The sequence below is a fragment of the Onychostoma macrolepis genome, chromosome 21, assembly GCF_012432095.1.
Source record: "Onychostoma macrolepis isolate SWU-2019 chromosome 21, ASM1243209v1, whole genome shotgun sequence".
Classification (NCBI taxonomy): Eukaryota; Metazoa; Chordata; class Actinopteri; order Cypriniformes; family Cyprinidae; genus Onychostoma; species Onychostoma macrolepis.
This window is the reverse complement of record NC_081175.1, coordinates 21264962-21292816: the sequence shown is the minus strand read 5'-3', so window position 1 is coordinate 21292816 and position 27855 is coordinate 21264962. Positions and strand designations below refer to the sequence as shown.

Here is a 27855-nt window from a genome sequence, read left to right as displayed (position 1 = left end):
AATTTAAAAAAGGGAATCAAACGGAAACAGAAGAGACTGCAAGGGAATTATAAAACACAAGGTAGCCACTTTAAATTCTAGATGTGAATTCCAAAAGTTTTCAGTCCTCACAGGCATTACATTGCCTGTGTTGTAGACATCTCTGTGCACTGGTTCTTTGATGTGTCTGCTTTACTCCAGTTTATTGGTGCTTGGCTTTCATGGTTGCTTTCAGTTTAGTGTAGACATTGCCAAAGGTCTGCAAACAAAAAGAAATGATTAAAATAAATTAACAAAGCCACGCATTAAAGAAATATGGGATTACAGATTCTGATTACTGATAGACTTTAAATTTCAACCTATGCAGGTATAATTAGCATACTGACCCCAGCTCTCTAATTAGTTTGGTATACATTACCCACGACTCACCTGGATTGCATAATAAACTATTCCAAGGTATCCAGCTATACAGCCACCCAAAAACAGGTCAAAGGCGGCAGGCTTCACCCTAAAACAAAAGTGAATAGTAAAATGAAAACTAAATAATAAAAAACAAAAACACCATTTCATCATAACTCTTTCGAAAATAATTATAGATTAATTAATTTTAGTTTTAGTTCTTAATGCATTGTTTATTATTAAAATGTATTAATTATTTAAAAAAACTTATTAAACAACTAAACTAAAATAAAATAAAATAAAATATAAAACTAAATATACACTGAATGTAGAAACTGGAAAATACAAAACCTAAAGTAACCAAAGGAAGATAAAATGGAAAAAATAAAAACTCCATGAAAAATAATATATATATATGAAAAAATATATAAACTATATTAAAACTATAATGATCCAACTAGAACACTAAGGGATTTTAAGTTATTTTACGTTATTTATGTTATCTTTTTGTAGTTGAATATCCTGTTTCATTTGGAAATGCACCAGATTACTTATGTAAAAAGGGTTGTTAATGCTGTTTCAGGTTGACTTTAAAACCATCTTCAAAGCCTCAAAACAACAAATGAGAAAACCCACCTGTACATCATCATTGGCTGTTTCATTTGATCAAAGAATGTGATTTCAGGATCCCTAGAAAAGTCAGACAAAACAGGCTTAATATGTCTGTATCTGTGTGTGTGTGTTTGGGTGGGTGTGGGTTTGTAGTTTTGCTGTTTGTAGTTTTGCAGAAAGTGTGTTGGTAAACATTGTTTGAACTTTTGCTACAGGCAAGGTAAAAAGAAAAATGAATCCTGGCTCTGTGAATTTATGTGTATTTGAAATCTGCATCTGTAAAGTCTTTTGAAGTCTTGCTTCAGGCCATTGATGAGGTGAAATATTTTGACCATGTCTGTGTGCGCATACCTTCGGTCCGGGTGGAACGTGTGTCTATGGACCTGCTGTAGATAGTGTTTGAACTCTTGCTCCAGGCTGCTGATCAGGAGTGTGTTTTCTGGCTCTCGGTCCATCAGCTGAACGGCTCGTGGAACAGACGTTATCATGGACATCAATGCAGACAAACGGCTGTCTTGAATATCCTACATAGCAAATAAGGGTGCACAGTTTTAGGTTTACTTTATAAACTTACTGAAGTTCAAACGTTTAGGGGCAGTATTTTAAAAAAAATACATAAATTAGCACTTTTATTTAACAAGGATACATTAAATTGATCAAAAGTGATGGTAAAGTCTCCTTTCTTTAGCCTGATAAAATGAACAACAGAGTAGAAAAAAAAATGTATTACCAAACTGCCCTTGAAAACCTGCATGTCCTTAGCAGACCCCTACAGAAAAAAAAAAGTATGTATTAATGAAAAGTGCAAACAAAGACAAAAGTGGTCTGTGTGTGCTTTCAAGGTTAAAGTGAACGTTTAAATTTGGTGAGACACTCCAAATGTTTGACTCACCTTGTCTGAAAGATTGTACATGAATCTTGCCAAGGACTCAGCAACAATAACGGTGTTCCGCTTGAGTTTTCTGATGTCCACCTCCGCCCTGAATATACAGAAATAACAGTGAGATGAGAAGCAGTGCATCAATCATTTAAATTGTGTTCTGAAATGTCTGCTATAACAGAGCTGCATTGGACAGATAACTTAATTCACACTTGTTTTCAAAGATTAAAGATGTTTTAAAGGTCTAAAAGGAGATTTGTTATGGAATGGCACTGGAAAATATACATATAATCTGACAGATATCACTAAATTAGTTTTTTTTTTTTAAAGTGACTGTAGACCACACTCTGAATCTGTTCAGCCAATCAGAAGATTTTGAGGCTCTTTCCACCAGTCAATCATTTTACACATTCAAAAGGCAGCCATTAAATGTGAAGTTCAAGCAGGTTATTCAAGTTTATACCATATTCAGCTTCAAGTAGGTTTCAGTTGTTAATTTATCATGCAAGAATGCTATTTTTATATCTTGGTAGGATGGAGTGGCTAATTCATTGACTACACCTGACAGAAGTTCCAGAATGGAATTTTCTAAACTTTTGAAAAAATTTGTTAGGTTCTTCTCACATGGTGTCCAATATAGATCCTCTTAGCTCAGATTTAGGGTTCTCAATGTGCGACAGAGTGAATCCTGGGATACGTTTCATTCCATAGCGCTCATGCTCCCAAGCCAAGGTGGCCTCCTGCAGGTTGATCTTCTTATGGACAGTTCCAAATCTCACCCAGGGGAACCTGGCAGAGATGATCTGAAAAGACAGAAAGGAAAAATGTTCAAGAGGGTCAACTGACAATCAATATTCAAGTTCAAAACAGTATTTTCATAGAACATCGACTGAATCTAACTCTGCAATTCATCCTAACCTGCTCCAGCTGTTGAATGAAGCTGTATTGAGGTGTTCCAGGCTTAGGTGGTCGTGAAACATGTAAGAAAAGCTCGTCTCCAGTGCCAAGAGAGTCCAGACATAGAACAAACGCCACATTGTCATGCAAAAGGCTGGATTCTGCAAAGACAGATCCAGACTTCAAACCTTGGTGTTTTTATTGTATGAGGGCTCATAATTCTTACACTCTTAAAAATAAAGATTCCAAAAAGGGGTTTTCACAGTAATGCGGTAGAAGACCCATTTTTGGATCCCAAAGAACCTTTCAGTGAACAGTTCTTAAAAGAAGCATTTTTTAAAATCTAAAGAACCTTTTTCTGCTATAAAGAAACTTTTGTTGAATGCAAAGTTTCCATAGATTTTTAAAGGTTCTTTATGGAAACATAAATGCCAATAAAGAATCTTTATTTTTAGGAGTGTATCTATGACCGAGTGTGATACTTAGGCAATGTTTTGACTTTGGGAGTGGAATACATGTAAAGAATACAATTCGGCAATAATTCACGCACCTGCATGGTCCATATTTTCCTCCAGCCAACGCTTGGTGCCCAGGAAATTATATTTACCACCACCAGTCAGGGAGAATAAAAGATGGTACCTAAAAGATATTGATTAAAAAAAAATCCAAAAGTAAATTCTTATGATGAATAGGTATCAGGTAATACAAGATATTGTGTTCATGTTGCCAGTTTTTAAATTATTTTCCCAACACAAACATTTTAGTTTATAAACTACAGAAAGAACTAACGGAGCCTGGCTTCGTGGGTCGCTGTAGAGGTGATGAAAGAGTCGAACCAGCTCGAGAAGAACGGTGACTCCACTGCCATTAGAGTCTGCACCATACGCCAACCACTAAACACACATACACAGATCACTCACAGATCACACAATCTCATAATACACAATAAAAAGGAAAAAGAAAAACTCATGTACTTTAAGAAAAAATATCAAAAGCATCCCTATTCTTTTTGGTAAAGAAGAGATAGCTCAAGTATCAGCAATATACCAAGCATACAGCCAAGTACATCGTTTCACTTTATGAATGGATGTGATCTGCCAGGTGGTGACTGTAAAACTCATTATTACCAGTGGGAAATTTTACCATCTGAACCCGTAAAATAAAAGTGGTAATAAAATGCTTTGCTGTGATTACAAGATTACCACAGTATCATTACTGGTACTTAAATCAAAGGTACTGGATTTCAACAAAGCATAATTTCAATTACGCATGGGAATCATATGGAATTCAATTATCCAGATTCCATTTTTTTTTTTTTTTTTAAAGAGTCAGAGTAATTGGTTATGGAATCTGTTGGACTAGACCGGTCGTGCTGCATGGATATGATTAATTTTTTTTTTAAATGTATGAGTCTCATTCATTTGGTTGTAATTTACCAAAAAGAACCAGCTCATAAGAGTCATTAGTTTGGGGACTGGACTGATTGCACTGTATGTTTCTGATTCACAAAAAAGAACTAACTCATAAGTGTCGTTAGTTGCAAATCATACTACATTACATTGATAATGCTTTTTTGATTTGGTTTTGATTCACTAAAAAGAACCGGCTCATAAAATTATTTGTTCAGGAATTGGATAGGTTGCACTGCATGTTTTTTGATTCATTAAAAAGAACTGACTCATAAGACTCATTCTTTTTGGAATTGGACTGGTTGTGCTGCATGTTTTTGATTCACTAAAATGAGCCATGAGAGTCATTCATTCTGGTATACAATACTGTATGTTTCACACTGAATAAAGCTGTGGCAGTTCAGAATTACAATCATCAGTTCCCAACACTAAATTCAATACAATTTTCACTGGGGGGGCTTTGAGAGGCCGATAATGTGAATATGTTCATTTCTGACCAAGGTGTTTGAAAAGGTCAGTTCCCACAGCAAGTGAACCATGCCAATAGACAACATACATTAATCATTTCGAACCATGTTTGGGGGGAGCGTGATGTATTATGTGACCAAAAATGATTAAGCATTTATTAATATACACTCAAAAAGGTTCCTTCAATCTAGTTGATCTCCCTGTGTGTGTGTGAGGACATTAATGAGGGTGACTTACAGGAGCAAGACCGAACGAGTCATAATGGGCTGTAATTACAATAGTGGGTGGGTCTTCTCCAGCTCCAGGAAGTACTCCCTTGAAATGAAGCAATAAATCGACTTGACTGACAGGTTTAATTATAGCCCAACATTATTATGTTGTACTGAAAAGGATAGAGTTGCTGTGTGTGGGTAGCTGTCATTCTCACCTCTAAAGTAATGATGGTGGTATCAGTAATAGGCTTGATGGGAGAGTTGTTGCTTACTAATATTTGAAAGGAAGTGGTGGTGATGATACTACGGAGAACTGAGAAAAAAGAAAGTTGATTCACATTCACAAATTTTAATATTACACAAAGACAACCCGAGTAAATACAAAATGCAGTTTTGAAATAATAATTTCATTTATTAAGGGAAAAAAACTTTCCAAACCTGCCTGGCCCTACCTGAAAAAATAATTGCCCCCTAAATCTAATAACTGGCTGTGCCACCCTTTGCAGCAACAACTGCAATCAAGCGTTTGCGATAAGTGGCAATGAGTCTTTCACATCGCTGTGGAGGAATTTTGGCCCACTCTTCTTTGCAGAATTGTTTTAATTCAGCCACATTGGTGGGTTTTCGAGCATGAATGGACTGAAATCATCATTTAAAAACTGCATTTTGTAATTACTTGCATTATCTTTGTGTAATATTAAAATTTGTTTGATGATCTGAATCTTTTAAGTGTGAGAAATATGTAAAAAAAAAAAGATTTTTAAAAACAGGAAGGGGCAAAAACCTTTTCACGGCACTGTATATATATATATATATATATATATACACTGTGTGTGTGTGTGTGTATTTTATATGTTTTTTTCTTTATTTATTTATTTTTCTATTTATTTATACTATAATGCATAATAATACATTTGAGCGGCTTCAGCATTTACAGCCAAATTGTTACATTATTTTGTCTTTTTTATGACTGCTGGTATGCGGTAGTGTTCCTCTCACCTCTCACTAGAACAGAAGCAGATTTAGTTGCTGCAGCCTGAGTGACTTCTTCATACATACAGAGCAGCTGGTCATCCTCTGGGACCACATACACAGGCATGAGGGTCTCCTTCTGCAGGACCTGAGATTCAGCCACCATAAAGCCCTAGAGACAGGAAATTAATTTTCTGACCTTTAGCTAACCAGGTTGGGGAATTGAGAGGTATCTAATGTAATCTACTTCCTTCGTTGATCACAAATAACCAACAGTTACTGGAAGAAACAATGAATCAGCAGCTATACATCTAGCGTAATTGTGCATAACTGCAAGAGATGTTCCTGAATGACCTGCACAATATCCTCTGGTACTGAAGAGATGTTTTGGGGTAGCAGTATCAAAACCGCTGCTGCATTCTGATTTTTGGCCTCTAGGTAGCGCTCTGTGGAGAAATCAGGCAGTTTCATGATCACACATCGGCGAGTCAGACTTGTATCCACAGCAGATCTTGCTTCTGCTACCACAATAGCTCCACGGCAACCTAAGGGTCAAAGGTCAGAGTCTAAATATCATGATCACCTTTGCACAGATATAATGAAATTAGTGTGTGCCCTTTTCAAATAAGTGCATTCTTAATTAAATCAGGTAATGAGATTTCCAATGGGGTGTTTTTCACATCTTGCTAAATCAGTAAGGAATTCAGAATAAGTTCAATTCTAAGTTTTGGCTTTTTTTTTTTTTTTAAATATATCAAAGCCATTGCTGAATTCAGAACCACATACTACTCTTAGCATTTTTATTTTACCTTAGGTTTCTATGAGAGGATTAGTATTACTATACAGTTCCAAATACTGCTTGTTTGCCACAGTGTATTGTGCTTGACTTGTTCTTCCATTTTTAGTCTGACAAAAAAAGTCAAGTTTGGATTTATTAAGATTTTTTAAGGTTTTTTTTTTTTTTTAAAGAGGTCTCTTATGCTCACCAATGCTGTATTGTTTGATCCAAAATACAGTAGAATTGCAGTGTTATGAAATATTATTACAATTTAAATAACCATTTCTTATTTTAATATACTTTAAAATGTAATTTATTCCTCCTGGCAAAGCTGAATTTTTAGCAGCCATTACTCCAGTCTAATGACTTGATTCTCAAATATTAACAATGGTTCTTTTTATTATTAATGTTAAAAACATTTGCTACTTAATATTTATGTTGATTCTTTGATGAATATAAAGTTTAAAAATAGAAATCTTTTGTACCATTATAAATGTTTTTGCTGACCAATTTAAGGCATCCTTGCTGAAGAAAAGTAATAATTTATTTCACAAAAATGTTTACTGTTTTTTGATTAAATAAATACAGCTTTGGTAAGCATAAGTTTTTTTTTGTTTTTTGTTTTTTCCAGAAAATAAATAAATAAAATAATTATTCCAAACCTTTGACTGGTAGTGTGTGTTTTTTTTTTTTTTTTTTTTTCGCAAAATGGGATTAAAAACTAAATTTATTATTCACTTTTTATTCTTCTCATCCAGTAAGACAAGTATTATTTGAAAAGTCTGCAAAGAAATAAGCAAATAATGTGTTGTGGTAAATGCACAACTGTAGACATTAAGATGTATTTTATCATTTAAATTTATAATTAACCTAAAAATAAAAATTATGCTGTAATTTATACTACTCCTCACTCTCATGTCATTCCAAACCTGTATAACTTTTATCTTCTGTGCAACATAAATAGAGATATTTTGAAAAATGTTCCAGTGCATTTTGTCCATAGTATGTAATTCAATGGGCACCAAAAGGTTTTGGTTACCCTACATTCCTTCTTCAGTATCTACTTTTGAGTTCGGCAGAGGAAAGAAAATCACTCTAAATATGAGAACAGATGATAGAATTGTAGTTTTTGTGTGAACTACGCCTTTAAACTGTGGCGTCTTACCATGTTTGTCTTGATGTAAATTGTACTGCTGCATCCTGTATGCATTGAACTCATAGGAGGATGCAGCTGGCAGGGCAGACGCATGCAGGAGATGCACTGACAACAGCAGAAGTGCCGCCACTTTCGAGGTTCGAAGAGTCATGCTAACACCCCACATTTGAGTCCTCAAAATACGTCTATGAAAAATGCAAGATGGAATATTAAAAACAACTATAAACCTGTTTTTTCCAAGTGTGTGAATCCTTAGAATCCATGGACTCCTGAGTGTCCATACGCACATATAAAATAAAATATATAGAAATTTCAAGACAACTACTTGAATGAACTTTAGCATGTACAGTAAACACTTTACTTAACTGCAACACAATATTTTAAAATATGTGACCCTGGATCACAAAACCAGTCATAAGGGTCATTTTTTCGAATTTGGGATGTATACATCATCTGAGAGCAGAATAAATAAGCTTTCCATTGATGTATAGTTTGTTAGGATCAGACAATATTTGGCCGAGATACAACTATGTGAGAATCTGAATCTGAGGGTGCAAAAAAATCTAAATATTGAGAAAATCGCCATTAAAATTGTGCAAATTAAGTTCTTAGCAGTGCATATTACTAATCAATAATTATGTTTTGATATATTTACAGTAGGAAATTTAAAAAATTATCTTCATGGAACATGATCTTTACTTAATATCCTGATGATTTTTGGCATAAAAGAAAAATCGATAATTTTGACCCATACAATGTATTTTTGGCTATTGCTACAAATATACCCCAGCGACTTAAGACTGGTTTTGTGGTCCAGGGTCACATATCACAAAATGTATTTTAAACTGGCAGTTTCTGGGCCTGTAACGATAACAATACATTGTATGGGTCAAAATTATCGATTTTTCTTTTATAGCAAAAATCATCAGGATATTAAGTAAAGATCATGTTCCATGAAGATATTTTGTAAATTTCCTACTGTAAATATATCAAAACTTAATTATTGATTAGTAATATGCATTGCTAAGAACTTCATTTGGACAACTTTAAAGGCGATTTTCTCAATATTTTGTTGTTGTTGTTTTTTTGCACCCTCAGATTCCAGATTTTTAAATAGTTGTATCTCAGCCAAATATTGTCTGATCCTAACAAACCATACATCAATGGAAAGCTTATTTATTCCAGGGTCACAAATAGCAATACATCTAAAAGCAAAAATATATTTTTATCAAAAAGATCCAATATTATGCATGGCGTAAGTTATTTAATCATGGAGAATATGAACACAATTTAATGAGCAATAACAGTAATTGCTGAGTATCGACTGCAACCTTAGCACTTTACATCAATACGCTAATTATACTGAGATTTGCTGCCATTTGTAAAACTTGATTAAAAATACAATAGATGTAATGAGATATTAGGCCCAACATGGCCCTAGTTTGAGACTGGAACTCACCCAAAGTCCAAGTTAGATTTTCCTCAGTATGGAAAAACAATCCGTCTTGTGCTCTGAGCAGGATGCGATGTCCAAAGCATGGCCGGGACAAGGCTTAGAGAGGCCCGCAGGTAAGCCTAGTGCACCATCTGGCCCAGATGGGATAAAGCCAGGCTAATCAGTCCTCTCCTCCAATCCCACACAACCTACAACACTTCCACACCCCGCTTTCCAGTTGTTACAATTTCATGTTTTAAGTCACTGAAGTCTAAACCCCAAAATTGGAAGAAATATGGTTGAAGACAGGAAAGAGCCAGTCAAAGGTTTTGACACACCTACCCATTCTGTTTTATGACTATTTTCCTATTAGTATAATACTCACATCACCATCAATTGTGAAATAAATGTGTGACCAAAAATGTTTAACAAGTCCATTTTACACTGTAAAAAAAAAAAGCCAACAAGCTTCAGCTTGAGTTTGCTCAACTTATTTTTGTGGGAGATTCTCAAATTTTTGTTGTATAAACTTAAAATGACAAGTTGAGAAAACTCAAAAATCTGCTGAAGCTTGTTGGCTCAACTTTTTTTTTTTACAGTGAACTTGCTGGCTGCTTTTTCTCTCCAATTCAACTATTTTAAAGAAATTTGTAAAATGATAACAGTAATAAAATAAAATACTTCAAACAAATACCATTTAATTTCATAAACATTATTTTACGAATTCAATTTCTTCTTTTTTTCTGGTAGCATACATATGCATAATAATACACAGGACAAGGGTGTTGCAATTGTAATTTCAGATGTATTTACTGATATGATTCACTACACCGAACAACAAACATTATTAAATACTGCTATGGAAACTGTTCATGTCTTTACAATCATATTTATCGACAGAAGGGGGAAAAATGTAGGAAAGAAAATAAACCAAAAAACAAAATGTTGAACAAAATCCTGTATTTCAATAAATTAAAAACATACCACCGACAATAAATAGCAAGACCCATTGTATAGCTTGACTTAAGGCATACTCTACTTCAGTGTAGTAACAGAAAGTGAATTAGGCATTACATAACGGAGTGTTTATTTTGAACCAAATAACCAAAGCAGAGACACAGGGGATGACAGACATCTTCATTCATCACTACACAGATCAGTCAGTCTTACGGCACGTCTGTAAAGTAGCATGACAGCTTAGAGACGGCGGGCTTAAGAGATCTTGCCATCGAATTCTCCATCTACTGTACATATCTACGGTAAGTCTACTGAACAGGCATTCTGTAGGTTAACTACGCTAAGGGCTATACCACTGAAACATGGCCATAAGTGGACATTTTCCCTTGTGGAATAAATTAACAATGGCATTGGCAAGTGAAAACATTTGTGTAATGCTCATGCTCAACATACACAAAAATACTGAGTGAATGCACCTTTACATGGCAGTGTAATATGAAATATTTGTCTGCATACTAATATAATGAATATGTAAGCATTTGGGATATGGGTGTTTTGTATCCATATGAGAAGCAGTAAAAAGACCATATGTAGCTGGCTAATGTCATCACACTGTTCTAAATGAGTTTTAAAATGTTATACTGATCCACAATATTCAAAACAAAAAGCTTGTCAATTCATACATCAGATCTACACTATTGTTCAAAAGTTTGGGGATGGCAAGATTTTTTTAAACTGTAAAAATGTAATTTATTCATATGCTGCAAATGTTGAAAACAGTGGAAGCTTGTTTCAACAACAGGATAAAAATAGTTAATAAAAGTAATTGCGACTCTTTAATCGCACAATTCAGACTTTTTTCTCACAATTCTGAGTTTATGACTTTTGAATTTTTTGAAAGAAAAGTTTAAATTGTGAGGAAAAAACTCACTCTCAATTGCAAGAAAGATCTGAATTGTCTGAATTGTGAGATCAAAAGTTGCAATTAACTTTATTTATTTTTCATGGCAGAAAAAAAAAAGCTTCCATAGTTGTGCTGTTGAATATTTCTGTGGAAACTATTTTGTTATTATTATTTTTTTTTATTTTATTCTATTTTTGGGGGGATTTTAAAAAGAAAAGTATTTGAAATAGAAATCTTCCTGCCAATTTAATGCATTCTTGCTCAAAAAAATAACTATTTGAAAAAAAAAAAAAATCCTACTGACCTCAAACTTTTGAACAGTAGTGTATAAAACAAAATATTAGATTACTATACTATTATATTGTAATCTCTCTTCATAAATTCTCTTAATTTGCCAAATCAGATGAAAACTGGAGTGTTACTAGGTTATGTTCTTAGTGCAAGAGCATCTGGGTGACGATGTACATGCAAGACAATAAGGTGCTCTGAAAGTTGCACAAAATAAACAACAGTTGCATGACAAAAAGAAGACACAAATACTGTAGAGAACAGTACAATCTTCAAATCAATCCAAGGACCTTCATACTATGAGTGTTTAATGTTGCTTATCAGAAGTGATAGTGATTTGGCCACTGACTGAGATGAATTTATAAAGACGTTTATAAGGAAAGGCATCAAATTGAAGCAAAACAGCAAACGCAGAGCATCCTGTTCTAGAGTACTACACTTAATGTCTCACAAAAAAGTATTGCACTTTAAAATTACTAAAAAGACGAGAGCACTAAAGTGTAAAATTGATTTTAAATGCAGGCCATAGGCATTTCATGCCTGTTCCATCTATGAAATAAAGAAACAACGCATTCTATGCATTTTGGCACAAACTAGATGAACTAAATTTATAGTATTTTTGTCCTGTTTATGACAGAGATTATGGGATATGTATCTGGCAGCTGCTATTATCTTCAAGTACATCAACACAAGCTTTCTTCCCTTCCTAATAAATTGCAACAATTCTCAAAACAAAGAGCTCTCATAAATGAAATGCACTGAATCAGAAAATTGTACCGAATTATCTTGTTTGTCCTATGTAGAGGTACATTTTTAGTTTATTTTTGAACACTAACATTTAAGTGATTACAATTTCCTCAGTCTGTTGGGTTTCTGTGCAGCAACTCTGACCAAAACCTACTGATAAACAAAAAATATGTTCAAAAAAGTCTCTTAGTAAACACATCTTTACTATTCAATGAGATTTCCCTGACTTAACATTTACATCTGCAGTCAGTTTCGTAGCAGAGCAGTGTCTTCTGTATGGATCTCAATTTAAGAATATTCCCTTTATTAGTGTTTGCTACAAAGCTACTCATAATATATTAATATGTAAGTTTGCAATGAAACTGATCTGAGAAACAAATTCACCTGGTCACTATACACTCCCTTTCATTAGAAAACAAGCACACCTGTCCTAATAGCATCAGAAAGCATCAGCTAAACAAAAGCGGATATTCTAGAGCAGTGGATCCCAAAAAAGGAGGGGAATTTTTTTTTTTGATTTTGCTTTGATAAACCTATAAAACAGAAACTGAGTTTAAATAAAAAATAAAATCATTAGGGCTTGCCATTACTCTTCAAGCATTTTTTTTATCAAGTGAGTAGGCCTATTATATAAGTTAAAAGCTACACGTTTCTCGTTTAGTGTAAAGGGGCTCTTTCTGATGGACCTTTAGGATATTTAAGACAAAAAAGGTTGGGAAAACTGTTCTATAGAAGGATGAAATGTTCAGTTTTGTGCCATTTTAAAAAGATACTTGAGCAGCTGTATTCTTCTAATGTTGCACCATGCATTTATATACACCTCAACGTATCTCACAGCTATACACAACTAAGTCTAGCGCCCTCTGGTGATACAAAGACTCGCGTCCTACCATAGGAGGAACCAATGACAGTTACATACTTGTGCATTTTCATTCATTATGTTTCCCTATTTTATGTTAATTTCAATATACCCATTCTATTGTTTTTAAGTTCTTTAGTAGTTAATCTATGCTGAGGGTACTAACTGTGAGCTTAACCCACAAGGCTGGGACTGGGGGGTTCAAGGGAGGCTGGGGTTACTGAATTTGACAGGCTGTGGAGGAAGTGGCTTGGCAGCACATGCAGGTGGGGTTGACTGATTTTGGGGGGATGAGATCAAGGTCTTCATCATCTGGGATTTCATCCAATCGGTAGCCATCCTTCAGCAGCTGGATATTCAAGTCTTGGTTTATTTGCTGTAGCAAAAGAAGAAATAACAAAATGGTTGGTTATCAGAGAATTTATATACATATACAGGTGCATCAAAAAAAATTTGAATATCGTGAAAAAGTAACTTATTTCAAAAAGTGAAACTTTCATATATTCTAGATTCAATACAAAAGGTTTTTTTGTTTTAATTTTGATGATTAGAGCTTAAAGCTCATGAAAGTCAAAACTCCAGTATTTTAAAATTCTAGAATATTTCCTAAGATCAATCAAAAAAAGTATTTGCCAAACAGAAAAGTTCAAGCTCTTTAAAGTATGTTCGTTTATGCACTCAATACTTGGTTGGGGCTCCTTTAGCACAAACTCCAGCATCAGTGAGGTGTGGCATGGAAGTGATCAGCCTGTGGCACTGCTGAGGCACTTTCTCATCTTTTTCTTGAAAATATCCCATAGATTCCATATGGGGTTCAGGTCAGGCATGTTGGCTGGCCAATCAAGCACAGTAATATCATGGTCAGCAAACTACTTGGAAGTGCTAAACCACTAAAGTCCTGCTGGAAAAGGATATCAGCATCTCAATAAAGCTTGTCAGCAGATGGAAGCATAAAGTGCTCCAAAATCTCCTGGTAGACAGCTGCATTGACTTTGGACTTGATAAAACACAATGGACCAACATCAGCAGACGTCACAGCACCCCAAATCATCATTGACTTCGGAAACTTCACACTGGACTTCAAGCAGCTTGGATTCTGTGCCTCTCCAGTCTTTCTCCAGACTCAAGACCTTGATTTCCAAATGAAATGCAAACTTTACTTTTATCTGAAAAGAGGACTTTGGACCACTGAGCAACAGTCCAGTTCTTTTTCTCCTTAACCCAGGTATGATGCTTCTGATGTTGTTTCTGTTTCAGAAGTGGCTTGGTAACCCTTTTCCTGAAGACGTCTGAGCATGGTGACTCTCTTGATGCACTGACTCCAGCTTCAGTCCACTCCTTGTGAAGCTCTCCCAAGTGTTTTAATCGGCTTTGCTTGACAGTATTCCATGTTGCTTGTGCACCTTTTCCTACCCAATTTCGTCCTTCCAGTCAACTTTGCATTTAATATGCTTTGATACAGCACTCTGTGAACAGCCACACCTTTCAGTAATGACCTGTGACTTACCCTCTTTGTGGAGGGTGTCAATGATTGTCTTCTGGACCATTGCCAAGTCAGCAGTCTTACCCATTATTGTGGTTTCAAAGAACAAGAGATACCCAGAATTTATACTGTAGGGATGGTCATTTAATGAAACTCAAATGTAAATATTTTAATATTTTGAGATACTGGATTTTTGACTTCCATGAGCTGTAAGCTCTAATCATCAAAATTAAAACAAAAAAACTTTTGAAATGCTTTACTTTACATGTAATGAATCTAGAATATATGAAAGTTTCACTTTTTAAAATAATTTACAAAAAAAAAATACTTTTTCACGACAATCTAATTTTTTGAGATGCACCTGTATAATTTTTAGGTGAACTGAACTTTTAAAATATATTACACAAAGCCACTTTAGAAAAAATGTGATGACTTAATAAATAACTAAACTAAACTATACAATAAAATGAAATACAAAATAAAACATATAAAAAAATTTAATAAAATATAAAATAAAATAAAACAAATAAAAAAAATAAAAAATAACATTTACTAAAAAAATATGTGTGATCACTTAATAACTAAACTAAACAATAAAATGAAATAAAAAAAATAAATATTGAGGCTACTGTAAAGTTCCCACTGAATTAGCAGTTCATTTATTTTAATTGTGTACTGTAGAAACCAGTGTAAGTCTAATGAGATGGCAAAGGGTTCAAATAGTTAAGTGGCTTTATTTCAATGCAGTACCTGGTCTTTTAGACATCTCACCTCAGCTGAGGAATATCCAGATGATGAATATCTTGACATATCGAAGTCATCATCACTAAAAGACAACAGCAAGTACACAGTCACAAACGGCACCTTAATTTCAGACAAACAGCTACAGACCAATGAAATCAGCCCTTCTGCAGCAGTTTCGAGAAGAAATGACTCACTTAAAGACATAAAACAAAGTCTGCACACAGATCTATTGAGGTATTTCAAATATATCTGCCATATTGAATGTTGATTTCCCTCATTTTCAACATGCGTTCTAGTAATATTAGACACATTTTTATGATTACAAAAGAAACTCTGTTTAGTCACAGTAGAGCAAGAGAGAGAGAAAATGCGAAGATGACATTTCAGCCAAATTAATTTATCAGGAAAAACCGACAGCGACAATCTGGAGCCTTCTGCTGATTGCTGCAGTAATTACAAGTTGTTTTAATGAAGCTGAGCTCTCCAAAATGAGTATGACACGAACTAGTACAAGCATGTGATGGACAGAACGCCTGAGCATGTGACAGACAGTGGGCGTACGTACTAAATGCCAGGGGATGAGTGTTACATACAGCGAGGCTGAAATGGAAAAACAGAACCAGAGAGACAATGAACGATGGGTGACCTAAAACATGACTTAATCACAACTGCAGGCAGCTGAGGTCACAGAGATCCAGCAGACAGCTGGCAGCACAGAAAGCATTAAGTTAAGAGACCCATCTGTGTGAGATGCTGCACACTGTGCCTGATCATCTGAACCGAACAGCAACCACCCTATTATGGCTGAACACATACTGTGACACATCTCATTACAGAAGGGTGTAGGCTACACAAATGATACTGATGATTTCAAGTGCTTTGGACTTCTGTCAACAAACATGTTTTCTTGCTTTTTTTCCAACTCTCAGGGCAGGAAACTTAGAGACGAGGGAAATCCTGACTAGAATTATACTGTAAATGGTGATTCTGCACTAAGAGCATGTGAAAGTCAGGAATCCTTAAAGGGATAGTTCACCCAACAATGAAAATTCTGTCATTATTTACTCACCTGTATGTTGTTCCAAACATCTACGAGTTTCATTCTTCGGTTGAGCACAAAAGAAGATATTTTGAAGAATGTTGGTAACCAAACAGTAGAAGTCAACAAGCTCTTTGGTTACAAACATACTTCAAAATATCTTCCTTTGTGTTCAAAAGAAAACTTATACAGGTTTGGAACAAGTGGAGGATGAGTAAATGACGACAACATTTTTATATTTAGGTTAACTATCTCTTTAATCTGTATTAAAGGGAAGATTTCATTAAAAACTGTATTTTACACCCATTTTTTAAATAAAATTCATTCTAAATATGAAAATGAAACTGCAGAACACATTAAGAAAATGCATCACAGTACGCATGTTTGCATTGTTCAAAAGTTAAGGTCAAGATTTTTTTTAGACATGAAAACATTTAGCTCTTTTTAACACTGATAACGATAATTTTAAAAAATCCTTGAACAAAAAATCAGCATATTACAATGATTTCTGAAGGATTATGTGACACTGAAGACTGGAGTAATGGCTGCTTAAAATTCAGCTTTGCATCACAGAAGTAAAATACATTTTAAAATATACTGAAATAGAACAGGTAATTTAAACTCTAATAATATTTCACAGTATTATTGTTTTTAGTGTATTTTTCAAATAAACGCAGCGTTTGTGAGAATAAGAGACTTCTTCCAAAAAATAAAAATAAATAAAATATCATACTGACATCAAACTTTTGAATGGTAGTGTAAATATTAAAGGTTAAAAAAAAAGCCAGTTTAATTATTAGGATCAGAGAGAGGTTAGACAATGGTCATGTGAAAATAAATCATTAAAAATTATGTTAATAATCAATTTTTTTTAATTACATTTTTGGTTTCAGAAACTTTTACATCATATGTTTACTTAAGGGGGGCAAAATAGCAAAAAAGTGTAGAATATGTCCACTTGAAGTGAAAGTGTTCCCTAAAGTTTAACACAAGAAATAATATTATGAAAGATACTGCAAAACAGAACCAGATAATGACACTTGCTTCTGCCTTTCTAGACAATTGTGTTCATATTTAATAGGGGTCTCTACTGTGATGGATAAGAAAATCTCTGAAGTGACTTCTTTTTTTTTTTTTTGTAAGAGCAAATGTTGATTCATTTTGCCAAGGCTAAAGTGTCTCGCTTTGCCTTCAGGAAAGCACATTAATTTTAAATCCTTTATGCTTTGCCAGTTTCTCACGCCAGTCTGAAGGGCACCAGCTTTACTCGCTTTAAAATTAGCTGGTATTTTGATTAAATGTCAGGTCCTTTTTAGATGGAGATGGCTGGCGTTGCGTCTGCTAGGAAAATGGCACAAAGCTTTAATTAGAGGATTTATTTCCATTTCTCGGCATTTGATACATTCTAATCCTTCCCTTGAAGTGAAGCATTCGGAAATATTAACAAAAGAATTCTACAGCACTTCCCAGAGAATAATAGAGTCATGTTTTTAGAGTGAATACCTGTCAGTGTCCAGTGCTACAAGTGGCTTCTCATCTGGACTCTGGTCTAAGGATGAATAGCCTTTATTAGGGACAACCAACCTGTAATAAGTGTAGAAAAATGGAAGAGACTGTCAGACCAGTTCAATCAAACATGTACATCTATGCTTGAATGTAAGACAGATAGATAGATTTTTTTTTTTTTGCCAATATCTAGAAATTGGTGTTGCTGATGGTTGATGTAATAGCAATATAAACTCTCTTTTTATCCACAGGCACAATACCAACAATATAAAAATGGTTAATTTTTTTCTAAATTATATATCTCTCCTTATTAGAAACCCTCAAAAACAAAGGCAGCATTTTTTAGTTTTATTTTTAGCTATTAACCTTTAATTTTAATATCCACTTTTCCCAACTCGTACTAGTACTAGGACAAATCTGGCAAGGGAAATCAAATAAATAAGAGGCATGGCTGAGTTTAACATTATCAAACCCTGTTACATTAGCCAGAGCCGGCGCTAGACATCTTTTGTTCCTCCTCTCTGGGACAAAAGCTGAAGTTAATCTCTGGCCCTCAGGCTTTTAAAGTAAGCAGGCCTGTGTGCAGCTAATCTTCAGGCCTAAAGCTGTGCTCTAAACCAGGCCTGCGGGCGTTTCCTCGCATTTGAGCTAATCCTGACAGGGCACTAGGGACCGATGGGATGGCAGAAGTCCTCATACGGACTGCACTAACACTTATTAACATTCACAGACTGGAAAGCCTTCATATAAAGCCGCTGTTTATAGGAATTGATGTTGTTGATGTTCATATTTGTGATGTACTAAATAAATCAACCATTATTATGAGGCCATAAATTAGTTTTTGTTTTTTTAAAAAGAGCCATAAACATATATTCTATGGTGTTTCTCAATTATTACTTCACCTTGTTCTGGCCATAACGTTATTTTTCTTGGGCTGCTGATTGACTGGACTACCCACAGTTCCGTTCTTCACCGAGCCCTTCCTCGCAAGCTCTCGCTGTTTCTCTACCGAAAGAACAAATTGAAGACAAATGACATATTGTAAATCTCCTATTGATAGAACGTTCAGCATTCAAAATGTAACCAACAGCGATGGTGCGATCGTAATATTTGCATACAGAATTCTTATTGGTCTTCATTCTCATATTCATTTGCATACTGAAGACTGAGTCTTCCTTGCATAAATGTAATAAACTGCAGTTCTTTTGAATCCAGATAAATACCATGGCAACACACAAAGTTTTATTATGTGTTGAGACTACAGTCTTATTAATATTCTCCAATCTGCGTGGTTCTCTGGCTGGAGAACTGTTTCTTCAGGCGTGAAGTCTGAGCTTGACTTCTGCGTGACTTACACACACTGATCTGCATGTGTGTGTGTGTGTGTGTGTGTGGGAGATTTCTCTGCGGTGCTACAAGTAATAAGGCTGTCAGAGGGAGGACTGTAAAGTGAAGTTTAATTAACAACAGCAACTGCTGTATTTCAGGATGCCCTAACCAAGCAACACTGTGATGTGAGATACAGATGCAGGATGGGAGAGAGACAGCGGAAGAGAGGGCTAAGCAATAAGCAATGTTTTTTCCTGTTATTTGTGGGAAGTTGACTAATTTAAAAATTTTGTATATATATATATATATATATATATATATATATATATATATATATATATATATTTTATTTTTATTTTTTTTGGTAGAAATCAAATAGGACCTAAATACATTAATGGACTTTATTTCTAACCCCTCAAAGCTTCATTTTTGTTTTGTTTTTAATAATATAGATGGCCAATAATAACTTTAATGTTATGTTTGCAGTGTTGTTATTTTTAACTAAAACTAAAATGATTGAAAATTGTTTTAAGTAATTGAAATGACACTGCAATCAAATAAAAATATAAATGATGAAAACTCCAAAAAAAATTAATTACTGAAATAGTATTTTTATATAACTGAAATTTTAGTGCTGTCAAACGATTAATCGCATCCAAAATAAAAGATTTTGTTTACATAATATATGTGTGTGTATTGTGTATATTTATTATGTATGTATATATCTATATATATATATATATATATATATATATATATATATATATATATCTATATATATATATATATATATATATATAAATACACACACATACAGCAAATATTTTTAAATATTTACATGTATATATTTATATTCATATAATTTATATCATATATAAATATATTTAATATATAAATGTAACATTTTTCTTAAATATATACATGCATGTGTATGTATTTATATATACATAATATGAGTGTGTGTACTGTGTATATTTATTATGTAAACAAAACTTTTATTTTGGATGCGATTAATCGCGATTAATCGTTTGGCATAACTGGAATTTAAATATCTGAAATAGTACTAACTTAAATAGGGCTAAAATTACTGAAATAAAAATATATTAATACTAATTAGAAATATAAAAAAAAAAACTTACAATTAAAATAACAAAAACAAATAACAACATTAATAAAACTTAAACATTAAAATTAAAATTAAATTAAAAATAATATTAATAAATACTACAATAGTATGTAAAATAACACTCCATGTTTGGTAACAGACTACCAATAATTATTTTAATGGTTGATAACTGATAAATGTATACATTTTGCATTATACCAAATTAAAAAATTGTAAATTATTCCATTAATTATTAAATTATTACCAGTGACACAAAGTAAAGTAGATTGCTTTAAATAAAACTGAGCATTAAAACTTTTTTAATATTCAAAAAGATGGTCACAAATATGGATGACTATTTAGATGCTTTTGAAATCTGACAAATTGCATGAGGATGTTTTTTTTACACAGAAATTATTATGCTGATATTTCAAATTTCTTCATAGAAAAGGAAAGCCCAAAAAGCTCCACAATTGTATTTAAAAAGCTGTAGATACGTTATCTGAGAGAAACATTCAGACTTGAAGACTCATTACACTCCTGCTTACCGAAAACCACGGTCATCCATTTCACACGGCCTACTGCTAATCGCTTCTTAGCTCTCGCTCCAAACCGTATGCTTCATAATCACAATATCAAGTGGGAAAATCAATACAGTCGTTTTTACACTCAAATGAACAAATTACACTGGTGACGATATGGCATCAGATCAAAGGGCCTCACCTATCTTCACTTGTAGAGGAGAGGGCTTGTAGTTGATGGCGACTGACTCTGATTCTCTCGTTCCTGTTTCAGCCTCCAAAGTGGACGTTCCTGCAGGATCCTGAGACAAAAACACAATCACACTTATCAGGTAGATGCAACACTACATTCTCAAGTGCAGAAGCTAGATATTAGCAATGTGAAAACTACACAATTCCAAAATTGACTAGTTGACAAATGGATTTTGTGTAATGTAGAAAGGATCCCTCTGGTACAAAACTCCTAGCATGCTCAGTGTGCTGATGAAAAACAGACAGCAAAAATCGGACTGGTTGTAAATAATGGCATCTGGTGAGGCAGGCCGTGTATCAAGGGTGTTGATTTTACTGGGGTTGGGTGAAATAACACGAGTCAGCACAATGTCACCATGCTGTCACAGGAACGGGTCATTTTAATACATCTCTCTAAAAACGTCTCAGATTTGCTTCCACAGCTGTGCTCCAGCAACTTATTGATTCTGGGAGCAGAGATAGATGTAGGGACTGTGTAGTTGAAAACTCCCAATGTACTGTATAGCTACTGGTTATCAGATTAATCCTGATTTTGCATGAATTTATAAAAGATTTTATTCCTAAAAACATGGTGAAAATAATTTTTTCTGATGGTTGACAGTATTTTCTCATTTATGGAGAGATAAAAAGAGATATCCAAAATTTCATCTGTAAAAAAAAAAAAACTGGCTTTATCCAATTCTCTTGTGAAAAGTTACATTATATAATTAGTGCATATTTATTAGATAATGTATTATTTGCATATTTAAACAATATTGTTTAATTTTTGGGATCCCTTGCCTTAAATAATAATGAATAAATCTTATTTTATTTTATTTAGGCTATAGTCATGGCAAAAAAAAATGTCACATTAAAAAATACATTTAATATTTGCCAGAAATACAAAATTTTTGGGGTAAAAAAAAAACTTATTAAAAACATCTGTAACACTTTACTTCAAACCTTTATGTATAATGCATTATAAAGGGTTATTAAAAAAGGTATAATGCATTATAATTATTCCCAATATATTGACGTAAATAATAATAACCGAATTTAAAATGCATAGTCTAACATACCCCAAGACTTAAGTCTAGTCCTGACTAAAATGCATGTCTCGGCTGTTTTAACTGAAAGAAACTTGCACTTACCGAATTAAAAATATGTCAGTTTTATTGTTATGTCTCAAGATGCACACACCAGTAGTTTTTTTATCTAAGGCATGTTAATAAAAGCTACTTAAATGTCCTAATTGAACTATGGCCTAAACCTGGCTTAACCTAAGCCCTGTCTGTGAAACCGGGCCATTGTGTATTAACTGTGGTTACAGTTATTCATGAGATTGTAAAATGCATTACAGGGAATAATTTATAATGCATTAGAGATTAGACATAAAGGCTTTAAGAGTTACCAAAACATCTATTGACAAAATTTCTGAACAAAATTGTAGTGTAAAATTAAACGTATGACAGTCCAGTAAAATGTTTAGTAGTCAAAGGTCTCTTACAATATCCAAGTCTCGATTCTTTATTAATTTCTTTTAGAAATATGCATAACTAATGGCACTACAGTTGGACAGATGGATAGACAAATATTACGGTCTTGTTATACAATATAAAACTTACAACAAGCCTTCAAAGTCCAAGCCAATACACACCCTCCTTTCCCCACAGCCTCTTTTCTGCACAGCTGCTCGGTGGAGAGATGGATGAAAGGAGGGAGATTCTAGCTGTCATAGTAACCAGCCGGTACTTCCTGCATAGTTGGCTCAAATGACACCAGGCATGTTTTTTAGCTCCAGCCTTCAATACGTAGGGTCGGAGTGCTCTGTGACATCACTCGGGACGGGGAGAGGCAGAACAGAGGAAGCTTGTTGGAGGAATGTTGACAGCACACCCAAGCTGCTTATGCCAACAGAGCGCCTATTATGACCTAAAAAGCCTGCCTTTATTGGATGTGGCCATCTGAGAGTCTTTGGGCCGTCATCATGAGCCCCTAGAGCCATACGATTATAGCAATGCTATGTTTTTGGTGAAGTTCATGACACACCAGATGACTAACTGAAACATCAAACCACAGACAACAAACAATCTGGGCAGTAGATAGAATGGTGTGAATTGTGAAAACAAGGGTTTTCAAACATTCTGATGCCACAGACACCCAAACATGATGATACCCTTAATCTGAAAATATAAAGGCCGCTATATAATTTCACGTATAAACACTATTAATAAAATACTATAAAAGTGTAAAATTGTATCTATAAAATATTATGTTTCTATATCCAGTTGATAAACAAAACAAAAAATTATATAATATATATATATATATATATATATATATATATAAAATTCAAGTAATATAGACTACTATATATATATATATACATAGACTACTAAAAAGCTATATAGGGATATTAGAGATATTTTTATTTTTAAATAAAAAGGACAAAAGAATATAGCACACAAACTACTGAAACTAAAATCAAAATGAAAACTAAAAATATAAAAATGAAACACTACTAATAAAATATTATATACTGTATGTGTGTAAAATTGTATCTATAAATTATTTAATTTCTATATTAAGTTGACACTGATTTTTGTATCACTATATATATATTTGCTGATGAACAAAGAACATTTCTCCCAATTTTTCATATATATATATATATATATATATATATATATATATATATATAGCACATAGCAAAACTACTAAAATCAACATGAAAACAAAAATATAAAAATGAAAGCTAATTAAAATAACTATAAAAACATAGTATATCATACTATAATTTATAAATAATATTAAAATAACACTGATATACCTAGATTTACTTTTTTTTTGCACCATTTCAGAACTTTTCCACTGAGCACCCATCAGCAATATCAAATATCAGTATTAAAATGTAATATTAAATGTCTGACATTAACAAAACAAACATGCTTAGCTCATGTTAGCGGTGACTAAATGATGCTAAAACCTTTTGAGGGGTCACTATGTACAAAAATGACCCACAACACAAAGAAATCCACTTGTGGAACAAACATGAAGTAGACTTGTTGTTGAAGGAAACCTCTTTGCCCACTGATTCAGTCGTGGCATAGTGCCAGCTGTAGGCATGGCAGGGCTCTCACAAACCCTTTAAGCTCAGCACCAGCTAAAGAGACCAGCGGGGGATTGTGGGTAATAGCCCAGCAGGATACCATCAAGCTCCTGAAGCATCTAATCATATGCTGGGCATAAAGTACATTGTGATTCATCTTTATCTCCAGCTGTTGCTCATCCACAATGTAATTTTCATTCTTTCGAGCATCAAGACACACCTTCAAAGCAAGGTAATGCTTCACGTCAACATAAATTTAAAAATGCTGTCTGTCTTTGTACTTTGTGGTCTACAATGGACTCTGTTGAGTAAGCCGATGTTATTGAGCTTTCCAGACAGCCTTTGTTGGACTACACAGGCTACACAAATCTCAGAGCAACACCACAAAGAACAACATCAAAGTCATGCATATTCCACCAGCTACATGTACAACTGCCCGTGAAATTTATGCAAGATCTACTGGAGAAAACCAAGCCTCGGAGCATACAGAACCCAGTCTGATGCAACCCTAATCTCTGGTCTCATTGTTTAAAGCTGATCTACAAGATTAAAGTGATCAGAAATCTATAGTAACTGAAACACATAAGCAAGTCTGCATTGATCTAGAGCAGTGCAAGTCTCACACATCCACAGAAACACATCAAAAACAAGATTACCACGATGAATCCATTGACACATTGTACACCTGTAGGTCTCGTGTAAAATCTCTCACAAAGACTAATGTTTGTCCTCAAGAATGTCAATGAGAAGGTCAACTTTTATCAACACGAAAAGATTTTAGATTAAATATAGATTAATGGCATCATGTGGGACTTTATGATCTGGACTCCAGGATCTTTATGCCCCTTCTGACCACATGTCATGTCAATATGGCATTTTGGTGATGTTGGTTGATGAAGGAGATGAAGATGAGTGAATGCTGCTGAAGCAATGAAAAGGATTGGTGGGATTATATGACAAGATGTACTCTGGACCAATCACAGCAAAGCATGATCTACCAGATGATAGTGGTTAATCAGAATGCCAACAACAACCAACTGATATATATATATATATATATATATATATATATATATATATATATATATATATATATATATATATATATATATAATTATTAACAAATATATTATATATATATATATATATTATTAATTTATATAAAATAAAAGGGATGGGATGGGCTCATCTACTTCTTAAATTTCCCACTAATTTAAGGGGTATTTAGGGTTTGTGTCAGGACAATGTTTGTTCGACAGGAATGATGTTCTAGAATCAACAAAAGATGCTGATCCTGGAAAATGGCCTACTTGGCAAAATTACAGTCACTGCAAACTGACAAGCGCTGTGGCAGCTAACTGTTATTGCTGCCCTCCTTTTATCCATATGAAATTCTGAAATTAAAACTAGTCATTGTTTTGTTTTTTGTTTTTTATTTATTTATGTGACCTAATAGACTGTCATCTTCATCTGTGCATAGTACAACAAATCAGAAAGCCAATTAAATTCATAAAAGGAAGGAGCATTCTTCTCTCAAAAACAGGAGACATATTGCAGTGGGTGTATGTCCTTTTCTGCCCACGGAAGAATGAATTAGCATGAGAAAGCACATTTTGTTGTATAGGGTAACAGCTGGGTCTTTGGCACTTTGGGAATAGTGGGGCGCCATTGAAAAAGGAATGACATTATCTCTTCGGACCATATCTCACCAGTCCAGCATATTCTAAAGTGCACACTTCAGTCCAGCCAGATAATGCAGACCTACTAACTGAATGAAAACATACTTACTTCACTGGAAATCAATGTGTTTACACAAGCTCTGAAACAAATAAGACATTCAGGAAATTCAAGATGCATGTGTCTGCTACTACTGTCTGAGGAGTTCAAATCTACTCAAGTCAAGTACTTTCCAGCTCGTATTGTTTGTAATTACAATCCTTGTGCTTTCTTATAAATTAAATTCTACAGTTGTCTTGTTATTTTACTTTTAACTGTATTTAATGTACAAATTCTAATTCAATTTAAGCTTAAAACAATCAAAACATTTAGGGATTTTGCGTCATCATAATGTATCATTGCGTCGTCCTGATATTACCACAAAAAATTAAAATAAAAAACATTCCAGTGCAGTTCATTTGTAACATATTTGCTATTTGGTTTTGTAAAGTAACAATTTCACATAATAACTTAAATGATTTTGATTGGTTCTCGGTGATTCATTTGAACAACAGCCTATCCGTCTTTTCCGGTCCGATTCATAGGAGTCAGACTGATTCAATCTCAATAAACAGCGCAGACCGATTCATTGAAAAGCTCCGATTCAAAAGCACGTAACATTCACGAATCGGACAGCTAATAACAAACAGCTATTTCTGTCAGTCAAAAATAATATCATGTATATAACTTGTGTTGTGAGAGCTTTTATTTTGTTTCATTAAGGCAGGTTTACGAACATATAAACGCGACTGAGTACATGTCAGTACCATAACAACTGGCATAGCATCAATGTCGGTTTTGTCTAAATAACCCCACCGATCCTTTAGATGACATCTGGTAATGTGCCTGCGTTTGTGGGTCAGGTTAAGTTAGGTAATACAGAATTACTGTCTTCTCAAACAGTGTCATTTCCCACGACCTGTAAAGGTACACCGTGTTATTCTCTATGTAACGTTACTGAGAGTGAGTGATACTTACCAGCAGCTTCATCTCTGGATTTACTGGTGGCACTTGAAATCTGTCAATTTCTTCCATCATTTTGATAAAACGTCAGTCTTGTAAAGTAAAGCACAAATGCTCAAAGAGATATTCTAATTGAAAAACGCATTTATTCACTCTATGGGACGGTTCAAATATGCCGAGCTCTCCAGCATCATCTCTAGTTGTTTTCCGCTATCTGGCTATTACCAGTCAGAGGTGACTCAACAGCAACATCTGACTTCCGGGTCCGGGACCCTCCCATACTGACGTGGGGATGAATAATTAATGAGCCTGAAAGTTCGATTGGATCATGCAGGCAAAACAGCAGAATCCACAGCTACTGAAAGACATATTGCAGATCAAAAGCAGCTTTGGATTACTGGCAAATGAAATATGATAGTCGTGCAGATACTGTTATCATAATAATTTAATAATTCTAAAATATTACTTTTATGGTTTATTATTATTTATATGAATGATTTGTTTGTTGTGTTAAATACTGTGGTTTTGTTTTATATTTGTAAATCATGTAAAAAAAATGGCAATTGGCAACATTGTTGTTGTTTGTGTTTACAAGAACACTTTCTGCATGTGTCAGCTTTTATGAAACTTTGAAAGACAAGTGTCCATGAAAAACTAAATACGTGTCGCTATCACCATCTTGTGGTGTTTTAGGCAGGATTTACACTTTGCTCAAATTACGCCTTTGCATGACTTTTATTTTGAAACAACATCCACAAGAATCCAGTCAAGTCTCTTCAGCGGTCTGCAGCAAACCCATAGACTGTATTAAAAGAGCGAACCTTGATTTTGTTTTTTGTTTTATTGTTTTTTTATTAATGCAATACAAAAACACAGAGTTGACATTTCAAATAATACTTTTCCATAATACACAAAGTATCATGAGTATACATTGTCAACTGAAATCAAGTACTAAAGATTACATGAGAAAAAGTAGGAAAAAAAGAAAAGAAAAAAAAGACAAAAACATAAGAACTTGAGGGTAAGACATTGCAGAATGAAGTAGTTCGTCTTGCTTTCTTATTTTCTGACAGTGAAATGGTATTTAGATCATTTTTAAATTCTTTAAAAAAAACAATAAAATGCGGTTTGTTGTTGGTAAATTTACATTTATGAAT

At 33.9% G+C, this 27855-nt stretch overlaps 2 protein-coding genes across 3 annotated transcripts; both read right to left on the bottom strand.

The window, feature by feature from the left end:
• Positions 1–43: 43 nt before the first annotated feature.
• Positions 44–9343, bottom strand: zgc:109965 (Nicalin-1-like). Its single transcript, XM_058758633.1, has 16 exons — positions 9222–9343; positions 7772–7947; positions 6183–6373; positions 5856–6000; positions 5072–5169; positions 4882–4959; positions 3557–3660; positions 3318–3406; positions 2789–2928; positions 2495–2673; positions 1883–1970; positions 1721–1759; positions 1342–1514; positions 1015–1068; positions 409–487; positions 44–238 (listed from the first exon to the last, which is right to left on the bottom strand). Exons 2-16 carry the CDS (start codon positions 7926–7928, stop codon positions 182–184), a joined length of 1671 nt encoding a protein of 556 aa, XP_058614616.1. The 5' UTR covers positions 7929–7947; positions 9222–9343; the 3' UTR covers positions 44–181.
• A 627-nt stretch (positions 9344–9970) lies between these two features.
• Positions 9971–26937, bottom strand: fam219aa (family with sequence similarity 219 member Aa). Of its 2 annotated transcripts, none has more exons than XM_058759042.1 (6): positions 26714–26937; positions 20882–20981; positions 18627–18729; positions 17722–17802; positions 15186–15261; positions 9971–13328 (listed from the first exon to the last, which is right to left on the bottom strand). In XM_058759042.1, exons 1-6 carry the CDS (start codon positions 26771–26773, stop codon positions 13170–13172), a joined length of 579 nt encoding a protein of 192 aa, XP_058615025.1. In that variant the 5' UTR covers positions 26774–26937; the 3' UTR covers positions 9971–13169. The 2 variants fall into 2 exon arrangements, with proteins under 2 accessions (XP_058615025.1, XP_058615026.1); XM_058759043.1 differs by having other exon boundaries at positions 9972–13328; positions 15207–15261.
• Between the last annotated feature and the right edge of the window lie 918 nt (positions 26938–27855).